The sequence below is a fragment of the Muntiacus reevesi genome, chromosome 11 (genome assembly GCF_963930625.1).
Source record: "Muntiacus reevesi chromosome 11, mMunRee1.1, whole genome shotgun sequence".
In the NCBI taxonomy this organism is placed as follows: Eukaryota; Metazoa; Chordata; class Mammalia; order Artiodactyla; family Cervidae; genus Muntiacus; species Muntiacus reevesi.
The window spans coordinates 21768387-21780838 of record NC_089259.1 but is presented as its reverse complement, the minus strand read 5'-3'; the positions used below and the strand labels follow the sequence as shown (position 1 = coordinate 21780838).

Sequence of the window (12452 nt, the reverse complement as noted above, 5' to 3'; positions counted from 1 at the left end):
AGCAAAAGCTTTCACTTTTGGCTCCACTCACCACTGTGATGTCCTGTTGTTCTCTTACATTTTTAGTTCACAGAAATGTTTACCTTCTTTTGAACACAGCTGTCCCATTCCTTATCAAGTATAATAATGATAAGTGGAAATCATCATAGCTACCAAAAAGAAATGCCATGCTGTCTTTCATTTTTAATTTCTCATTATTGCTGATGAAGCCAAGTAGAGAGTGTAAAATCACAAAACTGTCTTTAACCAGACATCAATGTCTTACTAGCTTTTATATATACCTATATACCTTTAATAAAGGAAAGGAAAAAAATCAACTTCCTAGCCTGGTGTTTCAGTTTATGAATGAACTTAATACAAGCAGTCTCCTTCTGAGGGATTTTCGCTTGTTTTCAGTTATGCCCTGGTATAAATGAAGTACAACATGTACCTGTGTATGTGTCTTTGTACATTTACATCAACATTTCTGTTTGATTAACTCCCACTTATTGAATTGTGGGGCGAACATTATGTTCGTTAAAATCTTGTGACCACCTTTTGTATTATGACCTTTCTCTTGCCTTAGTTAAGGTTGGTGAGCTTAAGGGCACACAGGGCTTCCTGGGTGGCTCTGTGGTAAAGAATCCACCTGTCAGTACAAGACACAAAGACGTGGAATCCCTGGGTCCAGAAGATCCCCTGGAGGAGGGCATGGCAACCCACTCCAGTATTCTTGCCTGAAGGATTCCGTGGACGGAGGAGCTTGGCGGGCTACAGTCCATGTGTCGCAAAGAGTCGAACACGACTTAATCAACTGAGCATTCACACGAGGACACACACTTTTTCTTGGTGTGGATCGTAACCCACTAGTTCCCTGATGTGTGCTTTTAGGCAGATCTCTTAATTTCCCTAATCCTTAGTTTCCTTATCTGTGAAAACAGAATTCACATACCTCATTGGGTGGCTGTAAGGATGAAGTAAGATAGTGTTGTATCTAACCACGAATTACTGTTTGCTAAAACACTGACATAAGCAAAAACAACCTGCACATTGCTGAGACCTGTAGTGGTTTTCAAAAACACTGGTGCGATGCATGGATGGAACGGGGGTATATGGATATCTCTGTACCTTCTGCACAATTTTGCTGTGAACTGAAAACTACTCTAAAAAATATAGTCCACTGAAAAATGAGAAAGAAAAAGAGACAGCGCTGGTGTCTGGGCATCACCCACCGGAAATCCTGATTCGATAAATGGGAGGTTAGGCGGAGCCTCGGTTTCTTTAAATCTCCTTGGATAAATCTGATGCACATCTAACCTGGAAAAGCCTGCAGGCAAAGTATTTTAAAAGTGAAAGTAACAAAATCTCTTGGAGTTCATGGTGGTGGCCTTCCCTTGCCCCTGTGGGCTTGCTCCAGATTCAAAGGGCCGCCCTCCGCAGTCATTTTACCGCAGACAAGTTCTTCACCCTCCTCAGGCTTTGTAACCCCATGCATGCTGCTGACTGTGGTCTTCTAACTCACCCACCACAAAGACGCACAGTCAGTTCCCTCCATACGAATGATTCCATTCTGACAGCACACTCGTGAGTCCAGTTTGTTCCTAAGTCCAGCAAGGTTAACCTTGGTAAGCAGTGATGGCTCAGACGGTAAAGAATTTACCTGCAGTGCAGGAAACATGGGTTCAACCCCTGGCTTAGGAAGATCCTCTGGAGAAGGAAATGGCAACCCTGAAAAATTTTCTTGCCTGGAAAATTCTGTGGACAGAGGAGCCTGGTGGGCTACAGTCCATGGTGTCCCAAAGAGTCAGACATGACTGAGCAACTAACACTTTTCACCCAACTAACACACTTTGTGTACTGTATAGTACCATATAGTACTATAATAGGTTTATAGCTGTAACTGTGCTATAATAAGTTAATAATACACACAAAACACAAACACAGAAAATTAAGAAAACATTTTTATTTATTTATTTTTCCCACCCTTGCCTTCTCCCACAGAGTCCAAAAGACTGTTCTATACATCTGTGTCTCTTTTGCTGTCTCGCGTATAAGGTCGTCGTTACCATCTTTCTAAATTCCATATATATGCATTAGTATACTGTATTGGTGTTTCTCTTTTTGGCTTACTTCACTCTGTATAATGGGCTCCAGTTTCATCCATCTCATTAGAACTGATTCTAATGTATTCTTTTTAACAGCTGAGTAATATTCCATGGTGTATATGTACCACAGCTTCCTTATCCATTCGTCTGCTGATGGGCATCTAGGTTGCTTCCATGTCCTGGCTATTATAAACAGTGCTGCGATGAACATTGGGGTGCACGTGTCTCTTTCAGATCTGGATTCCTCAGTGTGTATGCCCAGAAGTGGTATTGCTGGGTCATATGGCAGTTCTATTTCCAGAAGAAAACATTTTTAATCTCATAGTACAGTAATATCAGCTACATCCCTGCTGCCTTTACACCTGCTTCAGGACATTCTGGGTTCAAAATAAAGATATTCTATTACTGTACTCTGTACAGTGCGTGTGTGCATGCTTATTTGCTCAGTCATGTCTGACTCTTTTGTGACCCCATGGACTGTAGCCCGCCAGGCTCCTCTGTCCATGGGATTTCCCAGGCAAGAATACTGGAGTGGGTTATCATTTCTTCATCCAAGGAAGCTTCCCCTTCCCAGGGATCGAACCTGCATCTCCTGCACTGGCAGGCTGCTTCGTTACCACAGAGCCACCTGGGCAGCCCGCTCTGTATAGGACTGTATAATAAAGTGCCCCAAAGCACAGCCACTTGTAGAGGATGCACGCACGTGACAGTTCAGACGTGTGAACTAACTTTTGTGTTTGGGCATACGAATACACGTTCGCACCTTTGAAAGTTCGCAACTTGAAGGTTCGTGTGTAGGGGACTTCCTGTATCTGTTCATTTGCTCTGGCAAATCAATGGTCCTGTTTTACAGGATGTTCATTCATTCCACAAATAATTGAGCAACTTATAGCCAGGCATTGTTAGGAAAACATCAGTGAATAAAGGAGGTTGAATTCTTCCCCTTAGAGAGCTCAGAGCCTGTGGGAGATGCAAGCCTGCCATGGCTGGAGGGAGGGAGGGCTCTGATGGAGAAGACAGGGCACTCCCCGGCACACGTGACTTCTAAACTGAAACCTGAGAGGAGCAAAAGTTATCCCAGTGAGGAGAGGTGAAGGGTGTTCAAGGCAATGGCAATGACTGGGCATGCCACATTTGACATTCAAGACACTGAATTATTGGATAGAAAGGAGGCCAAAATGCAGTTTAAAAGGCAAATGTTTTTAAAACCAAATGTTTAGTGTTTTACAGACCAGCATTTTTAATTAGTGACAAGATGGTTAGGAAGTTTGGGATGGACACGTATACACTGCTATACGTAAAATGAATAACCAGCAAGATCCTTCTATATAACACAGGGAACTCTGCTCAGCGTTGTGTGGCAGGCTGGATGGGAGAGGAGTTTGCTGGAGAATGGATACGTGTATATGCATGGTTGAGTCTCTCTGCTGTCCACCTGAGACTATCACAGCATCGTTAACTGGCTATTGATCCGTCACTAAGTCGTGTCTGATTCTGCGACCCTGTGGACTGCAGCACTCCTGGCTTTCCTGTCCTTCACTGTCTCCCAGAGTTTGCTCAAATTCATGCCCATTGAGTCGATGATGCTATCTAATCATTTCATCCTCTGCCGCCCCTTCTCCTTTCCCTGCATCAGGGTCTTTTCCAATGACTCAGTTCTTCTCATCAGATGGCCAAAGTACTGGAGCTTCAGTTTCAGCATCCATATTCAAGGTTGATTTCCTTTAGGATTGACTGGTTTGATCTCCTTGCTGTCCAAAGGACTCTCGAGAGTCCCAAGAGTCTTCTGCAGCACCACTGTTCAAAAGCATCAATTCTTCAGCATTCAAGCTTCTTTATGGCCCAACTCTCACATCCGTACATGATCATTTGAAAAACCATCGCTTGACAGAATGGATCTTTTTCGGCAAAGTAACATCTCTGCTTTTTAATACCCTGTCTAGGTTTGTCATCGCTTTCCTTACAAGGAGCAAGCATCTTTTAATTTCATGACTGTGGTCATGGTCCACAGTGATTTTGGAGCTCAAGAAAAGAAAATTTGTCACTGCTTCCATTTTTTCCCCCATCTATTAACATGAAGTGACGGGAATGGATGGCATGATCTTAGTTTTTTGCGTGTTGAGCTTTAAGCCAGCTCTCTCCTCTTTCACCCTCATCAGGAGGCTCTTTAGTTCCTCTTCAGTTTCTGCCATCAGAGTGGTATCACCTGCATATCTGAGGTTGTTGGTATTTCTTCCAGCTATATGCCAATATAAAATAAAATATTTAAAATAAAAAAGCCTGTTTTCAATCCTAAGAGCACTGAAACACTGACAGGCTTTCAGCAAAGGCATTCCCATGATGAGATTTGCTTTGGTGGATGGCTTCTGGTTAAGAACCTGGCTGAGTGGCTGCTAGAGGGGTTCAGTGGTGGGTGATGCTGGGGTGATGCTGTCTGCATCTAGGGTAGGGGCAGTGACAGAGAGAGAAACCAGGGGCGGGGCAGTGGTGGTGAGTACACTTTCTCGTTTGCAAGTTTTCCTTGAGGTGCCCATGGCATGGGACTCTGTAGGCAGCTGGTTATCAAGGTCCAAAGCTCAGAAGAGAGATCTGAGTTGGAAATAATTTAGGGAGGTTCCTTTGTATTATTTGCAGCTCTGAACGAAAAGATGGCATAAAAGTTTTTGTTTTGTTTTGTTTTTTTTCATTCAGTTCTAAGCAAACATCTTAGAGCTACAATGCCTACTTGACTGATAGTCCAGGTACACGTGAGTAAATAAGATTTGGCTCCAGATAGCAATTACTCCAGGCACCTCTTCCTTTCATCTCCTGAGACACAAAGTAATTGTAAACATCAATCTAGACACCACAGGCTCAGCAAGGGAAAAAAGTTCACTTTTTCCCTGTGGGGAAAAACTTGAGTTATTTTCCCTTTGTCTTCACTGCAGGTGTGTGTGTTGTGCGACTTGCCGAGCCGTCCTCATCAGCTTTGTTTGTAAGAAAGAGACGTGATCCTATCTGTGTTGTTTGTGTTGAAAGTCTCTCCAACCTTGAAAGGCATATTAATGTTTAATGAACTAAAACAGACTTTTCTGTAGTCAATGCCTTGATCTGTGCCCTTTATTTAGAAGTGTTAAGACCACAAAGAATACAGAGAGTAAAGTTTGGCTTCCCTTAATTTCACACTATGTCATGTGGCCAATTTAAAACTTTGCTTGTGGTGCTCACACACTATTTGGATATAACTTATTTTTTGTCTCCAGAGGGAATAAGCATACTTTCTGCCATATTTTCTGTGGATGATGGAGTGGTGAAGAATGACTGTTTTATGGCATTTTGTGGATGTGGGTTGTGGCATACATGACTATAATTGATCATTCTCTCATTCCGGGTAGTAATATCAGCTGCTGACTTTTCTCTATTAAGACTATGAACTAACAAGACACAGCGTGTATTTAAGATCTGACTCTAGGGACTTTCTTAGTGGTCCAGTGGTTAAGACTCTGCTTCCAATGCAGGGGGCATGGATTCAATTCCTGGTTGGGGAACTAAGGTCCATGCCATGGGGCATGACCAAAAAAAAATTTTTTTTGTTCACAAAATTAAATAGGTCTTTTTTTCTGATTTGCTTGAAGTTGTAATGTGGATATTTACAAAACTAATAGACAAAGGTCTACAGTTTACTTAACTTTTTAGAGAAACCAAGTGCCCATATAAAAACAAACAAGCATTGTACCAAAGAAAGGTGAGTTAAAATCTTATTTATAAATTATAATAATTTGCGAGAACAAGCAATTTTTTGGGATGTTGCCCAGATGTCTTTCAGCTGTTGACAGTTTCCATGCATCTATTCTTTCTTCCTTTCACTTGATTATTATCTATGCATTAAAATGTCCAATAACCTCTTGCTAGTTATTTTGAGTGATTATTTATAACTCAACTCTTTGCTTGAGGATGTTTAAGTCCTTCATATTACATGAGATTCTGTCCAAATGTTGACAATTATAAATAGTCTTTAAGTTTTAGAGGTGGATGATGAGGTATTGAGAAATTGAAACTAGGCAGTTAACAAGAGTTATTTCTCTTCTAAAAATATTCAATTGTGTCTTAATTTCATTATAGTCACTTTATACTTTAATCGCAGATATTTCAAATTGATTAGTAGACCTATTTTCCAGTCATCATGAATAGAGCACAGAGAGGAAGAGAAATTATGTAAATAACTCAAATCCATAGATATGCAAAAGTCCATTTTAAGGAAAGAAATCTTTCTTAATGCCTTCCATTACCTGCAGTAGTAAAATTGAGAGATTTAGGATTAAAATTCCTCTTCCATCTTCCCTCTTTCTTTCTGCTGGAAGTAACTACATACTACACAATAGCGATATGATAATGTGGTTTGCATTATTCCCATAAATCTTATGTATTGTTACATGCACCATTACCGCCCACCTGTCTCTCTTTCTCTTCTCTCTTGTTTTCTCTCTCTCTCACACATACACAAAGAACATAGGTCAGACACATAATAAATGTCTTACATATGGTAACTGTTATCCTCACTCTTCATTCTTAACAGCAATTAGGATTAAAACTTTTCAGAGTGCTACGTAAAGCATTTTTTCTTATATGAAATGCACATTGAATGATACCATAAAAACACGTGATCTGCAGTTGACGGAGTGAGTCTGAACACACAATGGCAGAACAAATCTTTGGCTCTGTGGAGCCCATTTGGTGATTAATGATCACCTTCCCTCACATGATTTTCTTCTGTTCTACCTCTAGTATGTGTCTGGGAGGCATAGAGAGACAGGAGGACAGGAGGGATCATTATTAAATAGGTGGTTTTCCTTACTGCACTTCCCAGATCTCCCCCATACCTCAAATCTAATCTGCACAGTGATGTGGTTTGCCAGGAATGTAAGGAGACTTAGATTACTCGCTGGTGCGGCTGATCAGGACTCTGCCGTAATTACGTTAATAAAAGCCTTTAAAAGACATACAATGTGCTTGGTGCGGCTGTCTGGTCCAAGTAAGCATTTTCAGGGTTCTGTCTTCACCTTTGCCCCCTACTCAGGTGTGAGAAATGTAAGGAATTTATTGGCTTGTAGTTGAGGTCCACCTTGGCTGAGGTGAATAAGATAACACCTTCATCTGCACACATCCACTGACATGCCCAGGCACCCTCCAAGTCTAAAGGATGAGAAGCAGGTGAAAGTATGCTATGGGCAGATATATCATTTCGTGAACCAAAACGTGCGCCAAAATGTCCAAGGTTGGTTGTGTTATTCAAGAGTCCAAGGAGCTCTATGCTTTTTATTGTACACCCCATAGGAAGAAACAAAGAAAACACTAGTTTCAATGAAGATGATTTATCTTGCGGACAGGAAAATAAAGAATCTTTACTCCACTTGAGCAATGCCCCAAACTGGCTTTCCTGTGTGGCTGTGAGCCACGATTGTCGAGTTTTGTCTGATTTTTGTGTTTGGTAATTCAATTAGACAATCTGAAATGGGATAGTCATCTCCTGAATGGCCCTGCCTTTTAGGAAACACTGATGTGAGTTGTGTGACCTTTTAGACTTAGTCCTTTGGAGTCATAAAACCACACAGTGTCTCAAGCTAAAGGCTGTTTGCCTTATTACGTGAATATATGCAATTAATTTATCTTTGTTAATGGTTGCTTATAAAATAAGCTCACAGTGGGTAAAGTGTACACTTTATATCTATTTCTGCCTTTTCCCATGAGCCCGTAAATATTTCAGAATAAGTCTGGGGATTTTTTAAAGTAAGCTCACAAATCATCTCTCTACTTTCTTCATTAGTCAGCTAACTGTAGTCCCTCAGACTTCCGGCTGTTTTGCAAGGTAAACTGCTGGTCACAAGGGGAATCAGAGAATGTTGTTAGATCAATTTGTCACCAGTACTGGAGAAAAATATAAAGTCTCCAATGTATGTGTCTATTTTAATGACCTAAGTCACACAATTTTCATACATGTTTAAGACAAATGTAAACTCCTTGGTATGAGATCATTTCTCTAGTGGAACCTCCATTGGTATAGAGTACCCTCAAAAGCTTATCAGTTCAGTTCAGTTCAATCGCTCAGTTGTGTCCAACTCTTTGCAACTCCATGAACTACAATACGCCAGACCTCCCTGTACATCACCAACTCCCGGAGTTTACTCAAACTCATGTCCATTGAGTTTGTGATGCCGTCCAACCATCTCATCCTCTGTCATCCCCTTCTCCTCCTGCCTTCAATCTTTCCTAACATCAGGGTTTTTTCAAATGAGCCAGCTCTTTGTATCAGGTGACCAAAATATTGGAGTTTCAGCTCCAACATCAGTCCTTCCAATGAACACCCAGGACTGATCTCCTTTAGGATGGACTGGTTGGATCTCCTTGCAGTCCAAGAGACTCTCAAGAGTCTTCTCCAACACCACAGTTCAAAAGCATCGATTCTTCTGTGCTCAGCTTTCTTTATAGTCCAACTCTCACATCCATACATGACCACTGGAAAAACCATAGCCTTGACCAGACAGACCTCTGTTGGTAAAGTAATGGTCTTTACTTTTTAAAGTAATGGTCTCTGCTTTTTAATATGCTTTCAAGGATGGTCATAACTTTCCTTCCAAGGAGTAAGCATCTTTTAATTTCATGGCTGCAGTCACCATTGCAGTGATTTCGGAGCCCAAAAAAATAAAGTCTGACACTGTTTCCACTGTTTCCCCATCTATTTGCCATGAAGTGATGGGACCAGATGCCATGATCTTAGTTTTCTGAATGTTGAGCTTCAAGCCAACTTTTTCACTCTCTTCTTTCACTTTCATCAAGAGGCTCTTTAGTTCTTCTTCACTTTTTGCCATAAGGGTGGTGTCATCTGCATATCTGAGGTTATTGCTATTTCTCCTGGCAATCTTGATTCCACCTTGTGCTTCTTCCAGCCCAGCGTTTCTCATGATGTGCTCTTCATATAAGTTAAATAAGCAGGGTGACAATATACAGACTTGATGTACTCCTTTTCCTATTTGGAACCAGTTTGTTGTTCCATGTCCAGCTCTAACTGTTGCTTCCTGACCTGCATACAGGTTTCTTAAGAGGCAGGTTAGGTGGTCTGGTATTCCCATCTCTTGAAGAATTTTCCACAGTTGGTTGTGATCCACACAGTCAAAGGCTTTGGCATAGTCAATAAAGCAGAAATAGATGTTTTTCTGGAACTCTCTTGCTTTTTCGATGATCCAGTGGAGAGGATGTTGGCAATTTGATCTCTGGTTCCTCTGCCTTTTCTAAAACCAACTTGAACATATGGAAGTTCACGATTTGTGTATTGCTGAGACCCCGATTCAATTCCTGGGTCAGGAAGATCCTCTGGAGAAGGGACAGACTACCCATTCTTAGTATTCCCTGGGTATTCTTGGGCTTCTCTAGTGGCTCAGCAAGTAAAGAATCTGCCTGCAATGCGGGAGACTGGAGTTTGGTCCCTGGGTTGGGAAGATCCCCTGGAGAAGGGAACAGTTACCCACTCCAGTATTCTGTCCTGGAGAATTCTATGGAGTGTATAGTCCATGGGTTCACAAAGAGACAGGACTGAGCAACTTTCACTTTCAGTGGACTAGAAGATGTCATTAAGGAAATAGTCTCCAAAGTGATAACCCAGTAGGAGACATTTTGACCAGTTGGGCCAAATTTATAAAATTTTAGTCTTATTTGTTTTGTTTCATTTTGTTGTTATTTTACCAGCTAAACGTTTAGGGAATGCATTTAGGAACCATTCATAATTCCATATACAGGGGAAAAAGTAACTCATATGCCTCAAAATAAGAATGTTCCATTAGAAGGACTTCCCTGGCAGTCCAGTGGTTAAGACTCCGAGCTTCCACTTCAGGGAGCAATGATTCGACCCCTGGTCTGGGAATTAAGATCCAGGAAGCTACAAGGCATGGCCAAAAAAACCCCCAAAAACAAACAATAAAAAAAGTTCCATTAGACACTTTACTGTGTGTATTTTTGTTTCTCAACGGAGACATTTTGATCTGAAACCCTGTATAAGTCTAGACATTAAAGAGATGTCATCAGGACCTCCCTTGTGGTCCAGTGGCTAAGATGCAGTGCTCCCAAAGCAGAGGGCACTGGTTTGATCCCTGGTCAGGGTTCTAGGACTCTCATTCCTCATGGCATGGCCAAAATACATTAATCAAATACAGAGAGGTGTTCTCTTGCTTAAAGGAAAAAATTCAACCTTGTATGGAAGTCTATGAGATGAGGCATTACAATTCTTTGTAATTACGTATGCAGAGTTGATGTGGGAAAGTAAATGTAAGTGAAGTGGTTTCTGTTTCCTTCTTCACAGAACCCGTCTTCTACTTTGGCGACGTCGAGTACTCTGTGGATGAGAGTGCGGGCTTGGTGGAGGTGCGGGTGTGGAGGGGCGGCACGGACCTGTCCCAGGCTTCCAGTGTCACCGTGACCTCGCAGAAAACAGACCCTCCCTCCGCTGATGGTGAGCGTTTCCTGCAATGATTCTTTTTGATTATTCTACAATTTTCAACTTCCTATGGCAAAATGCCTTAAAGCCCAAATCCCTCACTTCTGTTAAAGCAGTCTGACTGAATGTTCTTTTTTCCTGACATTATTGCTATACAGTAGGTAAATTTACACTCTGTTTACTATTGTGAGAAAGTGCACCCCAGGGCCACAGATTGAAAGCTAAGTTATAAACATGTAAGTCAAGAACTATAACTTTGAATGCCCTTTTTTTGCCTGAATAGGTTCCCTGTACTTGGCAAATCTACCATGGCTGAATCCTATGATGTCATTGCACAACAGGAACAATCTTGCAGGCCACCCTTACAGAATCTAGTGACATTTAAGTATTATACAGGTGTGGATCTCTGGCTTAGCTCCCTCTTCATTTTAAACAAGCATCCCCATAAGTACTTGACAAAGACTTTTTCTACCCTTCATTATACAATCTGTCTTAGCTGACAGATTCCTTGCCTTTGATTTTGGAATCTACATCTGCAAAAAGTTGATCATGAAACTTAGGACAAGCATAAGATGAAATTTCCTTCTCTTGTCTCATTTAAATGACCAATAAAGGACTTTCCTGGTGGCCCAGTGGCTAAGACTCCATGCTCCCAATGCAAGAGACCCAGTTATCGAACTGGTCAGGGAACTAGATCCCACGTGCTGAAACCGTGAGATCTGCAACGAAGACCCAGTGCAGCCCAAGAAATAAATAAATAAAAATACTTAAAAAAAATAAATGACCAATAGTACAATTTACTTCTTTCTCAATCATACCCCCATGCACACATAAGACACACATTACAAGCTCATCACACAAAGCAAGTGGTGGGCATTCCATTTTAAAAGTCACCCTTAAGTTTTCACTTTTTAAATGTCGCAGAACCAGCAGAGTGCTTTGAATGTGGTCTGTGTCCAATAAAACTTTGTTTAGCCAAATTAGTCATTTCTTTAGAGAAAATTCAAATCAAACAGATGAGAATAAAGATGTAGAAGCAGAGGACAAGAAAAATACAAAAGGAAACACAGTGAGATACAGAGATTTTTAAAAATAAATTAAAGACATGTACTTAATTATAGTTGCATATTCAGAGGTAAATAGATACAAAATTAGAGTTAGAAGAGCATTAGATATGAAAACAAAGAGATAATACTGAACTGTCTCCCCTATTCCCAGTCTTCATGGATGTCATGCCTAAAGATTAAGAGAAAGTTTTGTTTCTTAAATACTCTAGACATATATGGAGGTGTCAACATTAGTATGCACGCCACAGTCTGAAAAATAATACACTAAAAACGAAATATGTCTTTGAGAATAAAAGATTAGTGTCTTTGCCAGGGGTAGGAATGGGTGAAGTGTGTTGGACAAAAGCTTATATTTGAAATATGTTGCTTTAACCAGCAGGCAATCACACACCTAAATAAGATGTTCTGTAGTAGTTTCTGAAAATAACAATGGTTTTTTAACTAAGGTTAACTATTTCCATGTTTATATTTAATAACTTATTATGATCAAATATTTGATTGATATGCTGATTATTTTTAGACCTGATTTTTATTAGCTCTAATTGAGAATCCCAGAATAGATAAACTACAAGACAGAAAGCTAAAATAACAAAAAAGAAAAATAACCTTAGACATAGATAAGACAGAGTTAGGAACCTGATCTTTGAGCTACCATCTCAATAACCAATGTAAATGCTAATCTTTTACATTTCATTAAATATACTCCTCTGTAATGTTATGCTAGTCAATATATTTTTAAAAGAATAATAAAGAAGTCTGTTGAATACATAGTTTGCATCTCGTAATTTTGTGTATATTTAGGCAGTCCCCAGCTGAAATATTCTTTTGTTCCTGTCA

The 12452-nt window shown here is 40.5% G+C and overlaps 1 protein-coding gene across 1 annotated transcript in view; it reads left to right on the top strand.

Moving 5' to 3' along the window:
* FREM2 (FRAS1 related extracellular matrix 2) overlaps nt 1-12452 on the top strand; it is a 158620-nt gene that overhangs the window by 101776 nt on the left and 44392 nt on the right. Inside the window, exon 7 of the mRNA XM_065902066.1 lies at nt 10414-10563. Within this exon, the coding sequence (XP_065758138.1) occupies nt 10414-10563 (150 nt within the window). The remainder of the gene's footprint in view (nt 1-10413; nt 10564-12452) is intronic.